We start from the raw sequence: 23,678 nt of genomic DNA, 5'->3' as shown, positions 1-23,678 counted from the left end.
AAATCAAAAAGTGCATCTTAAGGACACAAGGTAATACAACATACATAACAATTCAGTAACTTCAGCCTTTTTTAACAGACTCAACAGTGCTTTCATGCACAAACATGAAATAAACTAGGGCTACGTTGTAGCACTGAACGGGCCTGAGCACACGCAACTCGGGACCTGTTGCTGTTGGTGGAGAGAGCGATCGGCGAGCAGGCACACGACTCCGCGTTGCATGCGTTTTGCGCACTGCAGGAAGGATAAATGCTTCACTTCCTGCGTCTGTCACGAGACGTCGATCCTTGCCTGCTGTTTGCGCATTACGGTCCACGGTATCAATTGCAGATCACACGGTGAAAATTGTATGTAAATCGAATAATAGTTGTAAAACAAAGCTTACTTCCCATTGCCAGTAGGTGGCGCCATCACTATTATTACATACAGACTAATAGATCTGTTCAAGTAGGGGCTCTGATGTAGCGTGAGCAATTTTAAGTCGATTGGACAATGTTACAACAACTTCATTTTCACACTGATTAGTAGGTGGCGCTATGACCCTGCACTAATATTAATATATGGAGCTGTTCAGGTCACGATTGTGAGCATAGGTCAGAATTTGGGGGCCGGTTGGATAATGCAGAGTGGATTTACAAAGTACTTGTCTCATGGCGAATCAGTAGGTGGCGCTATGACTCTGACGAAATATTGACACATGGAGCTGTTCAGGCTTGGTCTCTGATCATGAGACAGCAGTTTGGTGGTGATAGGACAATGCACACTGGACTTATGACAACATTGTCTCCTTTGGCGAAGGATGAACCTTTGCCGCACCTCAATGTTTACACGGTTTGAGGAAATGTCACAATTCTGACCATGGTCCAATGATTTGACTGAGCTCTTTTGAGCTGCATATTGTAAAGCAGCCAGGAGCAGTGCATCAAAGTATAAAACATGTCACTTCCTGTCGCCAGCAGGTGGCGCTGTAATGATGAGTGAATATTGACACATGGATCTGATCAGGGCGGGACAGTGAATGTGTGAATGAGGTTTGAGGCTGATAGAATAATGCACAGAGGAGTTATAATAAATCCCTCTTTCTTGGCGAATCATCAATATTCTACGCCACGCCACGGTCACACCGTGTTATGAAATCGTATATACCGAGGTAGTTTATATCTCCATCTTGTTGAGATGACACTCATCTCAATATGAAGTTGATCTGATGAAAGCCCTACGACAAGTTAGTCAAAGTAAAAATGTCTAAAATGGCCAAAATGGCCACTAAAGCCAAAATGGCGGGTTTCCTGTTTTGTCTAGCATATATCTATCCAAGAGACTTTTTGTTTGTTATGTAAAGACACATGGCCCTACTGATTTTTGTACATGTGGGCCAATCGTGGTGCCGGGGCTGCACTTTAGGGGGCGCTAGTCAGTTATTTTGCCACGCCCATTCCTTAAAACCATGAATGTCTGCAGGGGGGGGCTTATGCTACACAAATGTAGTTTGAGAGAGGATGAACCTTGAACACCAAAGTTACAGCAATTTAATGTGTCGCAGCAAGTTGATGAACTTTAACGCCACGCCAATAATATAGCGTTTGACAAAAAGTCACAGTAATCTTATGCCTACATTATCAATGTCTTGAGATCCTTTTGACACAGTTTGACATGGTTGAGGTCAGTGGATGAGGAGGAATACATCCAAGTGTAAGACATGCAAAAAACAAGACATTTCCTGTTGCCACCAGGGGGCGCTGTGATCTTAAGTCATAATTTCTGTGTAGATGTCATCAGGCCGGGACTCTTGTCTTACATGTCTAGTTTGGACTCGATTGGACCATGTATGTCTGAGATACACAACCTTGTGTTTTGATGGCGTGTAATCAAACTTTGACGCCACGCCACGGTCACACGGTGTGACAAAAACACGAAATTCGAGGTAGTTTATATCTCCATCGTGGCAAAATAACTGAATAGCGCCCCCTAAAGTGCAGCCCCGGCACCACGATTGGCCGACATGTACAAAAATCGTTAGGGCCATGTGTCTTTTCATAACAAACAAAAAAGTCTCTTGGATAGATATGCTAGACCAAACAGGAAGCCCACCATTTTGGCTTTAGTGGCCATTTTGACCGTTTTAGACATTTTTACTTTGACGAACTTGTCGTAGGGCTTTCATCAGATCAACTTCAAATTCATTGAGAGTCATCTCAACAAGATAGAGATATAAAGTACCGCGAATTTTGTCACACAGTCTGACCGTGGCATGGCATTAAAGTTTGATGAGTCAAATCAAGATGATTGAGCTGCACCTGCAATATTGGTCACTAGAGGGCGGTGTAAGACCATGGTTTGCCCAAGGCACAAATCTTCTTCCCCAGGGCTGAAGAGTTCGTTCACACATTGTTAATATGTTGGAAACTATATTTAACTTACTGATGTGTGTCAATTAATGTTGAGAGATAACTTTAGTTCATGATTAATAGTAAAATGAGAATTGTACGTTATACGGTCTGACCGTGGCGTGAAATTTTGATGATTCGCCAAAAAAGAGGGATTTATTATAACTCCTCTTTGCATTGTTCTATCAGCCTCAAACCTCATTCACACATTCAAGGTCCCTGATCAGATCCATGTGTCAATATTGACTCATCGTCAAAGCCCCACCTGCTGGCGACAGGAAGTGACATGTTTTATACTTTGATGAACTGCTCCTGGCTGCTTTACAATATGCAGCTCAAATGAGCTCAGTCAAGTCATTGGACCATGGTCAGAATTGTGACATTTCCTCAAACCGTGTAAACATTGAGGTGCGGCGAAAGTTCATCATTCGCCAAAGGAGAAACTCCACTGTGCATTGTCCTATCACCACCAAAATTATGTCACATGATCAGAATCCAAGCCTGAACAGCTCTATGTGTCAATATTGCCTCAACGTCACAGCGCCACCTACTGATTTGCCATGAAACAGGAAGTACTTTGTAAATCCACTTTGCATTATCCAACCGGCCCCCAAATTCTTACCTATGATCAGGATCCTGACCTGAAGAGCTCCACATATTAATTAGGGTCATAGCGCCACCTACTGATCAGTGTGAAAATTAAGTTGTTGTAACATTGTCCAATTGACACAAAATTGCTCACGCTACATCAGAGCCCCTACTTGAACAGATCTATTAGTCTGTATGTAATAATAGTGATGGCACCACATACTGGCAACAGGAAGTAAGCTTTGTTTTACAACTATCATTCAATTTACATAAAATTGTCATCGTGTGATCTGCAATTGACAGCGTGGACCGTATTGCACAATTAGTAGGCAAGGATCGACGTCGCGTGACGGACGCAGGAAGTGAAGCGTTTATCCTTGCCGCAGTGCGCAAAACGCATGCAACGTGGAGCCGTGTGCCCGCTCGCCGATCGCTCTCTCCACCGACCGCGACAGGTCCCGAGTTGCGTGTGCTCGGGCCCGTTCAGTGCTACAATGTAGCCCTAGTTTTTATTACATGTTTGAAGAAGCGGTCATCATTGACTTCAATTCTATTGGATTTGGCTGCAACGCTGTTTACACCTGAAACTCCAAAAGTGTTTTGTTGACTCAAACACTGCCCCCACCACCTCAATAAGCATAGTGGTGAGTAGATATTGAGTGAATTTTCATTTTTGGCTCAACTATCCATTTCGATTTTCTTTCTTGTACCTTACAATTTCCTGAGTTTGAAATAATACTTTAGGTGTTTCCTCCATCTGACCCAACACCAAAAATAAAGTAATAGCGTTGGCTCCGACAATTTAAAAACAGAAAGAGTCACATTGAAGTTGCGGAGATATCTTGATTTAAATTCAATGCACCTTGATGACATCTTTCATTCGGGCTGCGATCAGGTGATAGATAAATCAATCTATTCTATACCCCAGTATTCATTACTCTGAAGTGCCTGATTATAAACTGTAAATCTATAGCTTCAGGGTTATACATTATACTTCCCGAAACAATCTGTGTTAAAAAAGTCCTCAAATTCACTAAAAACGCGACGAGAACGGAAACTTTGATAAAACACGCAGATAGCGCGTGTGACGTCACGGTCGCTCCACGCATCCGCCCGCCCTCTGATTGGAGGGCGTGTGTTCACGTAGCAACGGTCCGGAAGATGTCGCTGAGGCCAGTCCTGAAAAACTTCCGCCTTAAGTTGTAAAGAAAACACAGCAGCTAAAAGGCGACCGACGGCGGAACCAGCCCGATTAAGAAGTCAGGCCACAGGTAGATATGAGTCCACATCTGACACGCGTGCACCGAGTCGCACATGTGACCCGAAGCGGTTCGTTGACGCGCCGCAGATCACCATCCAAGTGCAAATGTACGATTTGCTGTAGCTAGCACGTAGGCTACGCTGTCCACTGCTAGCAGTTCGCTACCCTCGACCTGCTCGGCCACAGGCCTCAGCTGTGAATCTTGAACGGTCAGATCGAGCTTCGTTTGTCACGGTGCACACACGATTGTTGTCCCCACGCTGGATTTGAACAGTCTGTGACTCCGGATTAACAGGGCAGACTTCAGTTAGCCTCACATGAGCTGCTCGGTAGCTATGCCCAGTTAGCCGAGTAGCTGCCTGGTGTAGCCTTCCAGTCAGGCAGCCGTCGTGTCTGACACTGTAGCTCACAGACTGTGATGTTATCGTTCATCTCTGACACTATTTCAACTCTTAACGACACATGTACACAGCTAGCCGGAATGCTAACCTTTAAGTGAGCTAGCAACTGTGCTAAACGTTACTTTCCCAGTCACGTCCCCCAGCCCCAGACTCTGTCAGTACAACGTAACATCTTGGAAACAGCCATCGAGCCATTGTTTGTTGTTGTGTTCCTTGTTTTCTTGATGCTCAAACAGTTTGATGTATTATGAAGTTGCTCTTTGGTCTTGCTGTCAGTTGCCGGGTGATTTGTCTGTAACAGTGGAAGTGCCGCTCCCTCCTCCAGGCTCAACATGTCCCCTCTTCCTGCTGGTTGCAAAGATAGAACCATAAGTTGATCAATAGATAACTGATCAGCAACTATTGTAATAATGCACTGTTTAAACATATGTTTCTAATAGGCTGGGCAACAAAACAATATCTATAATTATCACAATATTATTTTCACCAATAGCGATATAATAAAGGTTCAAAATCAATAGATAAAAAGTTTGTGTTTTATACAAGCACAGTAAACATGTGTTTTTCACTCTGCCCATAGAATCACTCTTCAAACTCAGAAGACATAATAATGTGACATTTATTGTGATAATTGTCAATGTCGACTGATATGACATTTTTATCTTGATATAATTTTTCTCCCAGCTTTAGTTTCTAGCCTCTGGAATATAAGGATTGGATGTTTTTCTTCGTTCTATTTATTTTTTTGGACTAACAAATTAAGACATTGGAATGCAGGAAATTATAAGAGACATTTTTCTCTGTTTACCTTAATTTTCTAGACGAAACCGGGGGGGGGGGGATCTGCAAACTAATATGTGACGAAAACCATTTGCATGCAACAATATAAGAAAATTCAGTACAGATATTCCAAACACATGTTGGAGATCATGTAGATACAGTCAATATCATAGTTTGTCCATCAGCGAGTGTTGAGTCGTTCGTGTTTTATCTGTAAAATGTTATACATGTGCTGATACCAGGTACTGATCTGATACAATTGCTCTCCTATATTTAAGCTCTTATTGCCTGTCTGAACTGAGTGGAATCATTTTTATGTATGGTAATGGTAACATAACAATGCCAATGGAGGGATGTACTACCAGTTATAAGCCACAGTGGCTGAATGAATGCAATAAATAGCTGACACACAACGTATTTATAGACACTGACCAGTAAAATGGTATTTGATTTGGATGTGTGATCATAGCCGGCACTTGAACGACTTCATCATGTCAGGATAAGCACCAATAAATCGATATAGTGTATGTAGATACTCTGTTTTAAAAATAAAATATCAAGTCTTTCTCTTTTTCTTTTTTTTCAGGCTCTTGACGCTCTGGACCTTTTGTGGTTTTCAGAGTGTGTGTGTGTGTGAGTGTGTGTGTGGGTGAGTGTATGTGTGAGTGTGTGTGAACTGCACTTTCCTGCTGACAGTTTGACCAAGAGCTGCTCCTCCCTGGAGGATGACAATGGAGGAGATGAAGAATGAAGCGGAGACAAACTCCATGGTATCCATGACGCTGTACGCCGTGATGTACCCAGTTTTCAACGAGGTAAAAACATCCAGTGCTGACAGAAGTTGGCTTTCGCAAATAGTTTGCTGAAGCATTCTTGACTGCTTGGTCAGTATTGTGTTAAATACCATTCATTCTTAGAGGATTAGTTTGACCTTTGTATCACCAGTGGAAGAGTGTTTTTTCATCATCACTAAGTCTTTTGTGTTACTTGGACAAAAAAGGGGGAAACTGAGGTCACTCCATAGCAATTAAGTATTAATTAAGACAACATTAAAGAAGGTGTGAGGTTAGTTTGTGTGTCATTGAATAAGCGGGTAACGTTTATGCATTGTTGAGTCACCAGATGCTTCAAATCACAGAGAAACAAAAATTTGCATATATAAACTGGAAGATTAACAGAGATACACATTAGGGCTTTAGGAAAATTTTTTCGGGAGATGGATATAATTTGAATATTACAAATGTTTATACTATTTAATTACTCTTTTTACAATTGAAGTGTGTTTTTATTTATTTTATTAATGTGTTGCCTCCGTAGCTCAGGCTTGACCTCCGTTGTCTGCAGCGCTTCTGCTTCCAGCCCTGTCTTTCTACATTTAACTCACAGCTCCTGTACACATGCTACATAGTAATGATAGGCAAAATTGTATTAAAGATTTCATAAAAGATTCAAATAAGATAAGGTTAGAGGAGATAAGATAAACTTAATTGGTTCCACGCCTGAGAAATGAACTTGAAACAGCAGCAGATGGTCAGATTGAGGTAGACAAGATGTACAATATGTACACAATATACACAATATACACCTTCCACTACAGACGGAAATATTATTTGTAGAGAAATGTACATGAATGAATTGCAGTGGTACAGAGGATGATTGCTCAAGCATGTATACTGTGTTTGTGCATTTTATATATGAGAAATTGAAAATGTACACATATACCGGCATATATAGACTTTTCTAAGTATATAGGCTGGTATGGTATACAATATAGAGAGTATAAAAATGGTATGGAATGGATATAAATAGAATATAAGAAATATTTACTCAAGGAATTTTAATCGGATATAGAAGAACGCACATATACACATTAAAACCTGTAGTTAAAATGTATTTGTCAGCTATTATAGTTCCAGCAAAATGTCATACAATGTGATTCACATTATTCTGCATCTACAGTAATATACTGACAAATGTATTTTTTGAGACAAAAGTTCAAGTACAATAGTGATTTCTAACAAACGTCATGTGGCGATTCCTACAATTGCCTTTGTGTTGTTGACTTTGAAACTTCAGCATTAATCCTGGTTTGTGTCTGTTTTTTGACTGAGCATTAAAGTGTAACTTTGCACCCCTGCAACCTCTGGTCAAATGTTAGGTCCAGACTTTTTCAGTAAAGTTCTGTGTGCTTCCCTTTGTCTCCATCAGCTGGAGAGGATCAACCTATCAGCAGCTCAGACGCTCAGAGCAGCCTTCATTAAGGTAAGACTATGCATGGATCAGATGACCCGAAAGTCCAAGAGGACTCTCCCTATCCCCACTGTATAAGCGCCCCTGAGCAAGGCATATTACTCCCCCAGCATCTGCTCCCCGGGCGCTGTCCATGGCTGCCCACTGCAATGTGTGTTCACTGTGTGTGTTGTGTCCTGTGCGCTGTGTTCACACGGATGGGTCAAAAACAGAGGACAAATGTCCCCCATTGCATGTAGTGTGTGGGACCAATAAAGGAATCTTAATCTTAATCCTGGAAGAGCAGAAGACTTGTAGAAGTCTGTACGGGAACATTTTTGTTTCTTGCTTAGATATATAGTAAATGGTAAAAATTAAATACTGTAGTTTAAAACTTAATTTAAACATTGAACACATGGAATGTTGCTCCATGTTATTGTTTTTTTAAGTTCCTAAAAAATAAAAAGCTAATATATTTATCTCCTTTTTTTATTTTTTTGCTGATTCAAAAATGTACCTGTTTCGTGACTAAAAACAATGATCTGATCAAAACGGTGAGTTCTGTGAGCTGAGTGGATTTTCATTTACATTGAAATAACATAAATGAAGAATATGAGAAGTCATAAAATGTTTATTTAAGTCTTACCCTTTATCAGTTGTGATTGTACAAGTGATGCCTGACGGTTGACATCATATAACATATATGCTTGCATTGCCATGATGCACAGGAACAATATACACACAGTGGACACACATCACCTCTGTACCGCTGCTGATGAGTGGCAGCGTTTACCGTTGTGGGAGATGTGATCAACTTACAACTGTTTTACAATGGCATTTGTGGGTCTTTTGTTCACTCACTGATGGGTGTCTCTGCGGCCCTGATGCTCCAAGTCTCAATTATTCAGGAGGAAAGCTTTTGTGCGTCCACCTGAACCGCCCATAGAGGACTTCTGATGTTCAGTGAACTTCTAACGTCGTTCTCTCATAGCCCCCAAGCCTCCTCTTGCTTGTGCTGCCCCTGATTTCCCTCTCACTTCCTGTGATCTCGTCTTTTGTCAGGCGGAGAGGGAGAACCCTGGTTTGACTCAGGACATCATAATGAAGATCTTGGAGAAAAAGAATGTCCAAATCAACTTCACTGAATCGCTACTGCGCATGGCAGCGGATGATGTGGAAGGTAAATACCTTGTTTGATAGAAAGATGTTCTGAGATATGTGCATCTGCTTACTCACCTACATGATCGAGTCCCCTGGTAATATTCTGCAAACCCCCTTTTTCCTGCAGATTTCATGATTGACCGGCCTGAGCAGGAGTTCCAGGATCTAAATGAGAAGGCCAGAGCTCTGAAACACATCCTCAGCAAAATCCCTGATGAGATCAATGACAGAGTACGCTTCCTACAGACTATCAAGTGAGTGTGAGCACGTACACAGGCAAGCACGTCATGCCATATTTAAAACACAAGTGTGCACTGTTAGAGATTAGAGAACCTATTAGAGCCCGACCAATATATTGTCAAAAATCGCTATAAGTCTTTCACAGACAAATCTGTACTTTATAGTTGTCAATATGTGCAAAACTCCATATGGTCGGGCTCTACAATTAATCACCAATAAATATCTGTAATGTACACATAACTTAAATACTGATCTTTTGTCTAGTGCACAGGCTCTGCTTAAAATATCTTTAACTTCTCCAGCATTGTATTTCATGTGTGTCAGCACTGAGCTACAAACACACACATAGGCACACACACTGGAGACTCATTTTGATTCAATAACACTATTATCCAACTGTGTAATATTACACTACACAGGAATTGCATATGAATCTCATATAGATGTACATATATTTATATGGTACACATAAGCCTCTTCATTTTCATACCATTTCATATAACGTCTGTCCAGCTTTCCATCATTATTCCATATAAGCTGATTATGACCATCACACGTTTCCCAAGAATGCAATGTAATGTCTTCAGATGTCTCAGTTTGTTCCATCAGAAAAATCCAAAGGTGTTTAGTTTACAATGGTATAAAGCTGAGAAAAGTAGCTAATCTTTCGTTTCAGCCCCTTTCTCCATCCAAAAATAGATAAGACGATAAATGAAAGATGAAAATAGAGGCTGATTATTTTTCTGACAAGTCTGACAAGCCACAAATCCTTTCTTCCCTGAAACTTTCAGCTTTAAAAATGCACATTATCCACTAGACCAACAAATACAGAACCAGCTAGTGTAGTGAATCATTCTTCATGTTTCTGACGAGCATTGCTGCTCTTTGTTTTTCCACCATGAAAATGTCAAGACCCTGCTACTACAGAGCGTTAATGCCGGAGGTAACATTCTCCCAAAGATTATTCTTTTGATCCGTCATCTGTGGAGAACGTGGAGGTTACGCGTCAGAACCGCTACGTTTGAGGTTTTTGGCAACAGTGAGCCGCAGTTACAAGACAAAACAGGAAGTGGAGGAAACAAAAAAAAGGTCACATGATGGTCAATACACATTTAGAAAATCTTTCATGAGAAAGAGGGAAGTGCAAATATTACAATGGTTAACTTTTGCTGTACAGACATCACTTACCGTTACACGTCTTGTTGACTTTGCCTTATTCTTACTGTTATTGCCTTTTTGTTACCGACAGAGACATAGCCAGCGCCATAAAAGAGCTCCTGGACACAGTCAACAATGTCATTAAGAAGTATCAGTACCAGAATCGCAGAGTGAGTGACACACGCAGACACACAAATACACACCTGTGTACAGTTAAAACGTTTCCTTGTTTCACAATGACATTTCTGTGTCTTTTATTTCTGCTTATCAAGGCCCTGGAACACCAGAAAAAGGAGTTTGTGAAATACTCCAAAAGTTTCAGCGACACCCTCAAAACATACTTCAAAGACGGAAAGTAAGTGTAACCGGGAGACTGTGTGTGATTCAACTTATATTTGCACTGTAATTATTGTGTTTGATATGCTTGGCAACTTCACAATGGCAATAAGATTCTTGGATGCTGGTGCCAAAAAATAGTCCTTCCCTTAGGCTATTTGTTTTTTAAACTGTTTAAACATACAAGATACTATGTGTTAATAAGGACGCTTTAGAAGTGCTGTCAGGTTTGATAGGTTACTGAGGTAATTGTTTCCTCGTGTTTCCAAATTTCGTGCCAAGCTGAGATGCTGCCGGCTGTGGCTTCAGAAAGCACTGGAGGGCAGGACTGTTTGCCTGAAGTGACTCCGCTGGTCACTTATTAGTCTTTGAATGTCTTGGCAGAAACGGCTCCATTCATGCTGTTTCCCCAGCAATACTTTACCAGTTGTTTAGACAGTGTGCGGGCCTTTATCTGTTCTGTTTTCTCAAGTTGTTGTTTTTCCTCGTTTCCTAGGGCGATAAATGTCTTCATCAGTGCAAACCGGCTCATCCACCAAACCAACCTCATACTGCAGACCTTCAAAACCGTTGCCTAGCCCTCGGAGACCACCGAGTCCCCCCCCCCGTGTCCTGTGGGGAGCAACTGCTAGAATGGTGGAAGCTTGAAGAGCGCCTGACCCATATATGTAAATTAGAAAGAGTTGATTTTAGGGTTGGGGGGTCGATTCCGTTGGAGTCGAGATTCTAGATTCCAGTTCAAGAGACTGAAAAGTGCCATTTGTTTTTTCAATGAGGATTTTCCAGTCTTGAAGTGGAACTGAATGGGCCCAAAGTCTTGGTTGATTGATTGATTTTATTTGGACAGTTTTAATTTATAACCCTGGTCTTTGGTTGGGAGTAGGTGAGGCGAGGTGTTTATTAAAGACTAATTGCCATTTTTCTAATATATTCATGTTGATCATTTTACTTTTAGCTTTTCAGACATGGCTACACCGCATTCAGTACGGGGCCCGTCTCAGCCGTCTACACTGGTTTTCTCTTCTCGCCTCCCATTTGTGTCTTTTCGCCATGGTCTGTACGCGCAGGATTGACAAAAGCACCTGACCGCAGGTGAAAAAGCTGCAAGGAGAGGAGAGGAAACAGTGCTGGACATTTAGGAGGCAGACTCAGATTTCATTTCTCTTTATTATCAGAAGACAGAAAGCCAAATGACTTCCAGCACAGTGTGCGCCTTACCAAGTCCTGTAACATTCCCTCCTCTCAGAGTGTAATGAAGTGGAGCCAGTCCCTGCTGTTGGGGGATGTAGAGAGAGAAATGAAAGTTCTGTATTTAACTGATATCTGGTTGCAAATGTTCAATAAATAGTTTCCAAATGATGATGCTTTTTTAAATGTGTCCGAGTCCAATATGTGTGCGGTGACATCTTTGTTCATGGTGATGAAAAGGAGTTTAATTTGAGGGTTAGTTTTTTTTTGTCCTCTTATTTCTTATTTGGCTGAAATAACGTAGAAAGAAAACTTTATTATGAAGGAGGTTCTGTTAGGCTAATGTATTGTACTGCGTTAGTGTAAGCTAGGTGTAACTATAGACTGGCAACTGAGTCAGCATTGCACTTGTATAACACTGTATATAAACACGTATATGTGGCTCACGTCCAATCCTGTCCCATCCACGAACAACGAGGAGGGATTTAAGACCTATACTGCAGCCAGCCACCAGGTGGTGTTCGAGACACTTTGGCTTCACTTTTGGGGAAAAGCTATGTCGTCAGTCTTTATATACAGTCAATGATAGAACACTGGACTGCATTCTCCCTGTCAAAAACCTGGTGCCTATTTACCTACATGCAAAAGTGCAATTTAGGGCTAGTAATCAGCTAGAATGATTAAAAAACGAAGTGATTTGAAATAGGTGATGTCAACAGGTGATTGTTATCATGATTCGGTACAAAAGCAGCATCCAGGAAAGGCCTAGGTCTTTAGGAGCAAAGATGGGCAGAGGATCGCCAGTTTGCCATCAAATGTGTGAGAAAATTATTGAAATGTTTAAAAACAGTGTTCCTCAAAGAAGGATAGGAAGGGATTTGGATATTTCATCCTCTGCGGTGCATAACATCATTAAAAGATTCAAGGAATCTGGAGGAATTTCAGTGCATAAAGAGCAAGGGCTCAAGACTAAGCTGACTAACCGTGCTCTCCGATCCCACAGACGACACTGCATCCAGAACCGTCATTTATCTAAAAGCAATATAACCACATGGGCTCAGGATTACTTTGGCAAACCTTTGACAGGCACTACAATAAGTAGTTACATTCACAAATGCCCGTTAAAACTTTACTGTGCCAAAAGGCAGCCTTATGTTAACCGTGTCCAGAAGCGCCGTTGACTTGTCTGGGCTCGAAGGCATCTGGGATGGACCACAACACAGTGGAAATGTGTATTTTGGTCAGACGAGTCAGTATTTCAGGTCTTTTTTGGAAGAAATGGACGCTGTGTACTTCAGACCAAAGATACAAAGGACCATCCAGACTGTTACCAGCAACAAGTCCAAAAACAAGCGTCTGTCCTGGTATGGGATTGTGTCAGTTCCCTTGTTAAAGGTAACTGTTACCACCTGTCTCAAGGAAATCTAATGACGGATTCTCATCATTTACTGTAATTATAGTCGATGTGATGAGGGACAGTGCAGAAAACGACCTGAGCTGGCTGCAATCTATAACTAAATAAAATCAAAATAAACCAATTAGTCCAGACTATCCTTGACACTTGAACTGCGTTCAATTCAGAGTTGTCCTGTCCGTGCAGTCCCGTCCATCAGCCCTGACCCTCAGAGTTCAGCAGTCCCGCTCTCTTCAGCGCCTTGTCCACGTTGGGAACCAGTTTTTCATGGAAGTCCCACAGTCGTTTGTCCACATTGAGCTGCTCCACCGTCAGCGCCCCCTGCAGAGCCGTGCGGACGTGAATGAGCCGACAGATCTCTTGTGGAACCTTGAAGCTTTCTCCCATATGTTTGATCACCTCGTGCACTGAAGTCTGCTCCACCAACCTGTGTTTGCACAGAGACATGACTTGGTAACAAATATTTGTTCATAATACGCTCCCAGTGATGTCATTTCTTTTTAGGGTCTCCGTTGTGGTGGAAATTTGGTCAACAAACGAGGTTCTGAGACAAGTTGTCTTTGTAAATTTATTTGTAAAAAGCTTTCTGCAGAAAGGATTGCAAGTGAGATGAAATGTGTTCGTGCTCATATTTAAGTGTCTCTGTGTGGGTTACCTCCTGATCCCAAAACAAACACTTATTGTCTGATGAGGTGTGACTGATAGGCTGCATTCTAAATGTGTTTGAGAGGGAATAGTATCATGTGTGATTAGGGTGTTGGTCAACTGAGTTCTTCAAACAAAGCACAAACACAGTTAATAGTTGATAAGGTGATATCAGGATCAACTTCTGCAAGACATGAATAGACGATGGGCTCACATGCTAGACAAAATTGCAATTTAGGGCTAGTAATCAGCTAGAATGATTCAAAAATGAAGTGATTTGAAATAGGTGATGTCAACAGGTGATTGTTATCATGATTCGGTACAAAAGCAGCATCCAGGAAAGGCCTAGGTCTTTAGGAGCAAAGATTGGCAGAGGATCGCCAGTTTGCCATCAAATGTGTGAGAAAATTATTGAAATGTTTAAAAACAGTGTTCCTCAAAGAAGGATAGGAAGGGATTTGGATATTTCATCCTCTGCGGTGCATAACATCATTAAAAGATTCAAGGAATCTGGAGGAATTTCAGTGCATAAAGAGCAAGGGCTCAAGACTAAGCTGACTAACCGTGCTCTCCGATCCCACAGACGACACTGCATCCAGAACCGTCATTTATCTAAAAGCAATATAACCACATGGGCTCAGGATTACTTTGGCAAACCTTTGACAGGCACTACAATAAGTAGTTACATTCACAAATGCCCGTTAAAACTTTACTGTGCCAAAAGGCAGCCTTATGTTAACCGTGTCCAGAAGCGCCGTTGACTTGTCTGGGCTCGAAGGCATCTGGGATGGACCACAACACAGTGGAAATGTGTATTTTGGTCAGACGAGTCAGTATTTCAGGTCTTTTTTGGAAGAAATGGACGCTGTGTACTTCAGACCAAAGATACAAAGGACCATCCAGACTGTTACCAGCAACAAGTCCAAAAACAAGCGTCTGTCCTGGTATGGGATTGTGTCAGTTCCCTTGTTAAAGGTAACTGTTACCACCTGTCTCAAGGAAATCTAATGACGGATTCTCATCATTTACTGTAATTATAGTCGATGTGATGAGGGACAGTGCAGAAAACGACCTGAGCTGGCTGCAATCTATAACTAAATAAAATCAAAATAAACCAATTAGTCCAGACTATCCTTGACACTTGAACTGCGTTCAATTCAGAGTTGTCCTGTCCGTGCAGTCCCGTCCATCAGCCCTGACCCTCAGAGTTCAGCAGTCCCGCTCTCTTCAGCGCCTTGTCCACGTTGGGAACCAGTTTTTCATGGAAGTCCCACAGTCGTTTGTCCACATTGAGCTGCTCCACCGTCAGCGCCCCCTGCAGAGCCGTGCGGACGTGAATGAGCCGACAGATCTCTTGTGGAACCTTGAAGCTTTCTCCCATATGTTTGATCACCTCGTGCACTGAAGTCTGCTCCACCAACCTGTGTTTGCACAGAGACATGACTTGGTAACAAATATTTGTTCATAATACGCTCCCAGTGATGTCATTTCTTTTTAGGGTCTCCGTTGTGGTGGAAATTTGGTCAACAAACGAGGTTCTGAGACAAGTTGTCTTTGTAAATTTATTTGTAAAAAGCTTTCTGCAGAAAGGATTGCAAGTGAGATGAAATGTGTTCGTGCTCATATTTAAGTGTCTCTGTGTGGGTTACCTCCTGATCCCAAAACAAACACTTATTGTCTGATGAGGTGTGACTGATAGGCTGCATTCTAAATGTGTTTGAGAGGGATCATGTGTGATTAGGGTGTTGGTCAGCTGAGTTCTTCAAACAAAGCACAAACTGTTAATAGTTGATAAGGTGATATCAGGATCAACTTGGGCTCACATGCTAGACAGTGGGTGCACCATAAAGTTTATGTTGAGCTGTACCCTAGATTGAAATGTCTGCTGTAAGCATAAGCTAAGAAGTTATTAAGTAAATTTCCATTACACCTTTTAGTGGTGCTTCACAAAATTCATGGCAAAAAACAAATGAATAAATATAAAAGGTATTCAAGTGGTATTCAATTCAATTTTAAGACTTTAAAATTCATAGCGAAATCCACCTACCTTGGCTGAACTATCATCTTGTGCGGATGGTATACGTTTTTTCTGGGGTCCTCACTGTAGATGTGCTCCATAATATTAATTCCTGGCAGCCCGTTCCATTGCGGCAGGTGAAACCTCCCACTTGGCTCAAAGTGTTTTTTCGGGAAAATATAGTTCTTGATGAGGAATACCCCTGTCTACAGAATATGGCACAGCATAGAAGATGGAAAGACAAATATAACCATTAAGAAAAACAAATTGCTCTTATAAATAATATTCTCAAATACACAGTGAAAAATATCCTACATTTGGATGCTGCTCTTGGAGCATGTTCATCATAGACATCAGGTTGTCATGTTGGTAAGGCATTACAATCTCATCGATGTCGTTCAGCAAGACGTAGCGTGAGTGCTCCATGGATCTGTAAATGCACTCATTGAGCGTGGCTAACTGGCCAAAGTAGTGCACGTCCCCTCCGTGCTCTGAGAAGAGCCAGCCTTTAGATGGATTCAGATGTTGGTGGATGGGCCAAGGAACTATCTCCAAGAAGCCGTCCTGGCTGTAGATCTGCAACAGACGCTCGAGCTCTGGAGCACAGCTGGTGTTATAGATCACCACTCTGCCCACACCCAGCAACCTGAGGGCAAAAGTGATGCAAAGGTTAAATTGTTAGTTATGTCAGAGAGAAGGTGAGTTTTGTGGCGTTGCTGCTGCACTGACCTGTACATCTCCAGGGTCTGGGCGACCTGAAGCACGTTGTTGTAGTCTCCAAACAGGCTGGAGATGCAGACTGTGAAGTTAAACTGCAACTTTTCCTCCTCATTCTCACTCCTCTTTCTGTTTCTTATGGGGAGCCAGATCTGTTTAAGTGCAATCCCACTCTCTGGCTGAGTCAGAAGAGTGACATGTGTTGCGTTGCAGTTTTCAGGAATCGGACACATGACATCTGTCGTGACGAAGGGAAATCCAAATATTTCTGGATGTTGTAAAATGTTTGCTAGAGTTGTGATCGACAAGAAACCTGCACAGCAGAAGCAACAGTGAAGGGGTTGGATGGAGTCTATCCTGAAGAGGCCAATGATGCGTATATCAAAGCCCTGCACCCTCTGGTCCATGAAGGCCGACACCAGTAGGTGCTTGGTGTCTTTGAGGGGGGTGATGGTCTGATCAGAGACATGCAAGGGGCAAGTGCTCTTAGCCCTGCGTGGGTTCGGGATAGATCTGTTCCTCCTGGGTGAGCTCACAGTGAGGATGAAGATGCTGACGAAGGTAATACTGAAGAGGAGGAAGAGCCTCCATCTTAAGTCTTTTATCTTGTCCATCTAGTCACAGAAGAGAGATTCCCAACCTGCGGTAGAATAAGGAACCACAGCAGGAGAAGTTAGATATAAGGAACAAAGCAAACATTATTACCCTCCATTATTCAGTGGCTGTCCAGTTGTTCTGGGGTAAATGTCACAACCAGCATCAGGAGAAGCTTATCAGGAGAGATTCTCCCACCTCAGCTGTGGATCTTTGCAGCTCCTCCAGAGTTACCATGGGCCTCTTGGTTGCTCCTCTGATTAATTTTCTCCTTGTCCGGCTTGTCGGTTTGGGTGGACGGCCTTGTCTTGGTAGGTTTGCGGTTGTGCCATATTCTTTCCATTTTCTGATGATGGATTTTATGGTGCTCCATGAGATGTTCAAACCTTGGGATATTTATTTATAACCTAACCCTGCTTCATACTTCTCCACAACCTTATCCCTGACCTGTTTGATGAGCTCCTTGGTCTTCATGATGCTGTTTGTTCAGTAATGATCTCTAACAAACTCTGAGGCCTTCACAGAACAGGTGAATTTATACTGAGATCAAATTGTAGACAGGTGGAACCTATTTACTAATTATGTGACTTGCAAATGTGACTTGTGAAGGCAATTGGTCGCACCAGATCTTTGTTAGGGGTTTCACAGTAAAGGGGGTGAATACATATGCACTCAACACTTTTCAGATTTTTATTTGTAAATAATTTTGAATTCCATGTAATATTTCCCCCCACTTCCAAATGATGGACTATTTTGTGTTGGTCCATTACATAAAATCACAATGAAATAAATTTTAATCTGTGGTTATACCATGACAAAATGTAGGAAAGTCCAAGGGGGGTGAATACTTATGCAAGGCACTGTATAAGGAACAAAGCAAACACAGTGAGATCAGACACCCAACCCACGTGTAGCATTAGTGTTTTGTGTCTAGTTACAATATTAACTTCACCCCCAAAACATCATTGATCAAGAGCCTGACACCAGCCACAACGAGAGATCCAAATGTAAAGGGGAATTTTGTTTGGATGATCCAATATTTATTCTTTAAATCCCAGGATACAACCTTGCAGTTGCACCTATTCTCAGTTAACATGCACATCTGTGCTAAATATTATTATTGTAACTTGTTCAGTAAGAGCTGGGTGATATAGAGATGTTAACTTTGTGGAGCTCAAGCTAGCACAACATACACAAAAAAGTTATTTTAACGTAAAAAAGTAACCCTGATGATCACACCTTGGATTAGGAAAATTTTGAAAATCAGTTTGCAGTTTAATGAATACTTTCAATCTTAGCTGTTAAAAGGGCTAGTACCACTTGGACTATTCCGCCCCACCCCTCTCAGAGTGGCACGCTCCATCTATCTAATGTAGCTCATGATCCCGCCACCAGAGCCAATCTACAAGAGAGCTTGTCCAATTCCTGTTAGTACCATCTCACCGAAATTGGCTGCAATTCACCTAGAGGGCAGTCATGAGGTATTCGGCAATGAATTGGAGTGAACGAAGCTAAACGGGTAAAATGATAATTTACACTTGTGTCTATACAAAAAGGCCCATGGTTTAATTCATGGTCTGTTATGGGTTTATGAAGGAAGTCGATTGATCGTTTAAAGGACGATCAGGAGAATCGTTGTGTTCAACGATCAAATGTAAATCAGGCTAATGTAGCAGCTGCCAACTGATGATAGTGGGAATCACTTTTGTTGATAAGAAAAAGTTAATTCTTGCCATTCTATAAAAACCCTTTTCCACTGGTTAAAAAAAATTAACATCTGCTAACATCTGGCTTGTGTCTGCAGTGGGAATGGATTCAATCAAGATTCAAATGACTGAAGGCGACACAGGATTTAATCCTATCTGCAGTGATGGAAAAGTGACACTCGGGTTAATGCGCTAATTTTGCTGGGAATTGGAAAGGACTGTGAGCAGAGGCATTGAGTGTATTTATTCAGAGATAAAAAAGATTTTCTCATACACACTCTGCATACTGCAGTCCAGTGTAAAACTTATTTTTTGTGCTGCAAATCCATTGTTACCCTCCATTATTCAGTAGCAGTCTAGTTTTTCTGGGGTAAATGTCACAACCAGCATCACATCCTGAAGAAGCGAGAGATAAAGCCAATCCAACCGGAGCTTTGGAGGTGTGGGTGCAGGGAATGAAGAAAGCAAATATTGTTTTCAAATTTAAATTCCTTGTAATCAAACTTGTTTTAACTGGCATTAGTCATTGTCTCCACACCCACATGCACTTTCCTCTTCCCTTTTTAGCTCCCTCACCAAGGCAATGAGGTAATATGGTTCAGCTAGGCAGCAACCATTGTCCTGACTGCTGACTATCGACTTTGTTGTCTTTTACTGGATGCCATGATGGTGTTTAGCCCTGGTTACATTCATCTGGGATACCCTACTTGGCCAACCTCACCCAACTATGCAACCACACACACAAGTCACACTCTTTGTGACACCCCTTTATTATTTCACTGCCCGTACATGTCCGACAGGTCCAACAACAGAGCAGTTAACACAACATTTAAAGCTTTTTACAATTACCTGTGCTTTGACACGTTTCTTTTGGAGAAAATAGACTTTATACTAATGCTACAGCCACAGATGGATGTTGTTTGGTCTCTAAACCAATAAGCACTTCAGTGTTTGTCTGTTTTCTCACAAACTGTAGATTCTTTGAACTTTTTCACAGAACCCTTCACAAGAATGTCAAGTAACCCCCACCGTTTTCATGCACACAGAGAGAAACCAGTATACCATATATAAACCCCAAATTGCCCCTAGATCCTGCACAGAGATGCTGCACATCGATTTGAATGGGTGAATGGCAAAAACTATACTGTACAAGTCAAGACTAGACAAGCGCTATATAAATTAAGACCATTCACCATTTATGTGGTTTGTACACTATCTGAAAAATAAAAAATAAATACTCCAAAAATAAAGAGAGGGAGAAATCTTCACATTACACATATGGATGTGCAATGTAACTTGTAACTTCCTTCCTGTAACTCTGAGGATTTCCTGTTTAACTCTGAGAATCCTCAGTCACACTCTGTAGAATAACTTACCTCGTGCTTTAATTGCTGTTTTTTTTTTATTCTATACTTCTCTCTGTGAAGCACTATAGTGACTTTGTTTATAAAAGTGCTATATAGTTTATTACGTATTGGCCAAAACAAACACTCACAGTCACAGGGAGGCCACAACATAGGAACATCATACTTTAACAGAGATGTTATTTCCTACAATCATCAAACTTCTGTCTAACTTTGACATTGATAAAGTTATTATATATATATAAGGGCTGTCAAAATTAACGCGTTAACGCGGGATGATTAATTTATGGAATTAAAGCGTTAATTATTTTTTTTACGGTCACTGAGACCAGCTGCGTCATGATCAGAGCAGACGCTGCAGTTGGTTTGTACCGAGGTGGAGTTCCTGTGTCCTCCTCCACTCTGCTCTCACTGTAACTAATACACACTCATCACTAGTTATCAGGACCTGATCAGTACAGGAAGTAACTGAGTGTTTGTTCGATTCGCTCCATAGTTTATGAGGCTGCATTTATACATCATGCAAATGACTGTGAGCGTCACGTCTCTTGTTGCACTGAGCACATAATGGTGTCAGTATCATGTCTGCGTGTCGCTCCGCTCATTTTAACTGAGTCCTGACTGTGAGCGTCACCGTTGTGTGTACTGAGCGCATACAGTACAACACGAGACGTAAAATGAGTGAAGCGACACGCAGACATGATCTGACACCATCGATTCAGAACCAAACACATGACCGTTAAATTGTTTCGCCTAAATCATCCCAATGAAAAATGAATGTGAACTAGTTCATTTTCATCTGCATGAACTGAACTTGGAACTCGTTCTTTTTAAGTGTGATCTGGCTCAACACTGCTTCTACAGATGGGCTCAGATTCAGATTAATCTGAGATTAATCACAGCTACCCTGTGATTAATCTGATAAAAAATGTTTATCGTTTGACAGCCCTAATATATATATATATATATAAAGGCCACCAAAAGCACGAAGATAAGTTATTTCCTACAATCATTAATCTCAGTAGAAAAGAAATTCCCTGGTGTTTTTATTTCTATTCTTTCAATCTCCATTTGCTTTCTGTGAAGCACAATGTAATAGTAATAGGGTAGTGGTAGTGAATATATATATATATATATATATGTAACATTGCAAATTTCCCCATTGCAGGACTAATAAAGAACTTCTTATCTTATCATATCTTAAAGAAAAGTGTGATATACATTTTTTTTACTATTATATTTATACATGTATATGAATATGTTAAAAGAACATTATAAGTTTAGTCAAGCATAAATAAATATCATAAATACTGATAACATTATTACGACATAATTCTGACTATGTATTCATCAGTACGAGACTCACTCAGAGCTGAAGTGCAGGAGCTCCAGTAGTGGCGTGTGATAAAACACACTCAGGGCAGGTGAGTTAATGTTCGAATCCACTTCCTTCTGCTTCTGCCAGGTTTGTGAAAGAGTCCATGTGTCCAACCGTCTCTCACATCAAATAATTGCTCATCCCTGGGTGTGACTGTCTCTCTGTGGGGAGGCACCAGGGGAAACCTTGTATTATGTGTCACTGTGTGATAATGATAATAAAAATGGTATTGTAGGAGTCGATGGGATGAAGTAGTCCGGAGATCTCTCGTTTTGTGCACCTCTCGGCGTGCGTTTTATTTCACAAACATTTCAACAATACAGAGCTCTTCTGGGTGTCACCAAACATCCCTTTTAACCACTCCCAGTGCTCTTGTTACCTTTGTAACCCCACAGCTCCTTACAGGGTGTGTAAACGTGCAAACCACATAGTGCAATCAATTAGTGTAAACCAATGTAACAGTCTTTGGTGAATTCTGTCTTATCACGTGTCCACTACAGTATTGTGATAATAATAAGAATTATCATCATCATAATTTTCAATTTATATTCCACTTTTCTCAGCATAAAATGCTGCTCACTGTTCAGCAGAAGATTAAAACATAGCAAGAAAATAAAGTATGTAAAAACTCTATTAAAAAAGTTCTTAAGTTTCTAGCAGTTTTTTATACATCAATGAGTAAAATTACGCACGTAAACTTCATCCAGTCTCGCTTAAACTTTCAATTTTGGTTTGAAAGGTCAGAAATGAACCCAGTGTATTCAAAATGTTTTCGTTTGTCGACAAAAATAAATAAATTTCCATTTGTATTGTTGTAGTTGTTTTTATTTACGTTTATTTTTCTGAAAATGATGCTGATCACCAATCCCAGTGAAGGAGAAAATATAATATTAGAGTCTAAAGGTTCTTTGTCGACTATAGAAAAGTTAGTTTTTTATTAGATTATGTCAATGTTTAAAATCTGTAAATCTGTAAATCTGTAAATAAAAACAGCTGAAGGTTTTTTCATAACCTGAAAATGCAAAGGAGTCTGGAACTCTTTTTTGGCCTCAGTTATGTGAGAAGGGTTCATCACCGGCTCCATAAACCCAAACAACAAGAAGGGAGGTCGGCTTGCGCGTTGTCTGACAAAAAATAGTCCTTATCACTCACTACTGTTTGCAAATCTTAAATACTGTGGAAATGCAGTGATTAGTGATGAGCTTTTCAACACCGTGATCAGGACAGAAGTCTCTGTGAGTGAATTAAAACAAAACTTTGAAAGTGATGGATTAAGGCCAACAGCCGCTAATTGTTGCCAGTGGAAACGTCGTTCTCCTGCTTGATCTAAGTCGAAGTGATGTTGTTCTCAGACGGTGGACTCACACCTCGCTCTTTAAATCAGTCTCACCCCATGTATATCCTCACATAACTATTTAAAACCAAACTTATCGGGGGGAAAATAACACCCGAATGCACATCTGTGTGATAAGAACTACCTTAAATGACAGAAACCATTTTTGAGAAAAATCCATTTGACTTTTTAGTTTGGTCCATGCCTGATCCACTAACATGGAGGAGGTGGGTTGATAAACTGTACTGCAGCCAGCCACCAGGGGCTTCTTTTTTGGGAGCTGCCTTTATGTATGGCTTGAACTCAAAGAATGGCCGACTGTTAAATTCCCAGAATCCCTGATCTACCTATGTGTATTTTAATTGAAGGATAAAAATGTAATAGCAAACAGCTTTACACCCACGTCAGTGCACAGTAGCAGGCCACACCTTCTTTATTTCATCTTTGTGTTTGCATAATGTTAAATAATGATATTGAAGTGCCTCTAGCAGTACATACATGTGAGGCAAATACATTTTAAACAAGAATATATTAATTAAATATTATATAATGACATTATATTCATGCTAGATTTTTGTAGGTCTGTGTTGATTAGGCTTACACATTTGTTTTTGTTTGTGCCTATCCTTCACCCAGTGGGCAGCATGTGCTCTTCCTTTCTCATCTCCATCACCCTTTCTTTCAAGAACAAAGGGTCAGTTGATGTAATTATATGCAATTGTGATCGACGACCGCTCACAATGAAAAGGAAAATAAGGAAGGGCAGCTCAGTTCAAACATC

General features: G+C 41.0%; 2 protein-coding genes across 2 annotated transcripts; one reads left to right on the top strand and one right to left on the bottom strand.

The window, feature by feature from the left end:
- Positions 1-4,067: 4,067 nt before the first annotated feature.
- LOC117755504 (programmed cell death protein 10) lies at positions 4,068-11,903 on the top strand. The gene is made up of 8 exons (XM_034575348.1): positions 4,068-4,246; positions 6,004-6,232; positions 7,626-7,679; positions 8,709-8,826; positions 8,935-9,061; positions 10,297-10,375; positions 10,478-10,560; positions 11,038-11,903. The coding sequence occupies exons 2-8, from the start codon at positions 6,143-6,145 to the stop codon at positions 11,117-11,119; spliced, it is 633 nt and encodes a 210-aa protein (XP_034431239.1). The 5' UTR covers positions 4,068-4,246; positions 6,004-6,142; the 3' UTR covers positions 11,120-11,903.
- Positions 11,904-14,045: 2,142 nt separating this feature from the next.
- Positions 14,046-21,686, bottom strand: LOC117755503. The gene is made up of 5 exons (XM_034575347.1): positions 21,553-21,686; positions 16,535-17,162; positions 16,121-16,451; positions 15,836-16,011; positions 14,046-15,209 (listed from the first exon to the last, which is right to left on the bottom strand). Exons 2-5 carry the CDS (start codon positions 17,134-17,136, stop codon positions 14,978-14,980), a joined length of 1,341 nt encoding a protein of 446 aa, XP_034431238.1. The 5' UTR covers positions 17,137-17,162; positions 21,553-21,686; the 3' UTR covers positions 14,046-14,977.
- Positions 21,687-23,678: the final 1,992 nt, after the last annotated feature.

Source organism: Hippoglossus hippoglossus, chromosome 22 (genome assembly GCF_009819705.1).
Source record: "Hippoglossus hippoglossus isolate fHipHip1 chromosome 22, fHipHip1.pri, whole genome shotgun sequence".
Taxonomy (NCBI): domain Eukaryota; kingdom Metazoa; phylum Chordata; class Actinopteri; order Pleuronectiformes; family Pleuronectidae; genus Hippoglossus; species Hippoglossus hippoglossus.
The sequence above is the reverse complement of the archived record's forward strand: the minus strand, read 5'-3'. Positions and strand labels throughout refer to the sequence as shown.

Coding starts and splice junctions, on each gene's coding strand:
- LOC117755504 (XM_034575348.1), top strand. CDS start 6,143: ATGACAATGGAGGAGATGAAGAATGAAGCGGAGACAAACTCCATGGTA. Junction 6,233..7,625: donor TGTACCCAGTTTTCAACGAG/GTAAAAACATCC, acceptor TGTCTCCATCAG/CTGGAGAGGATCAACCTATC. Junction 10,376..10,477: donor ATCAGTACCAGAATCGCAGA/GTGAGTGACACA, acceptor CTGCTTATCAAG/GCCCTGGAACACCAGAAAAA.
- LOC117755503 (XM_034575347.1), bottom strand. CDS start 17,136: ATGGACAAGATAAAAGACTTAAGATGGAGGCTCTTCCTCCTCTTCAGT. Junction 16,452..16,534: donor CAGACCCTGGAGATGTACAG/GTCAGTGCAGCA, acceptor TTTTGCCCTCAG/GTTGCTGGGTGTGGGCAGAG. Junction 15,210..15,835: donor AAGATGATAGTTCAGCCAAG/GTAGGTGGATTT, acceptor GTGCAAACACAG/GTTGGTGGAGCAGACTTCAG.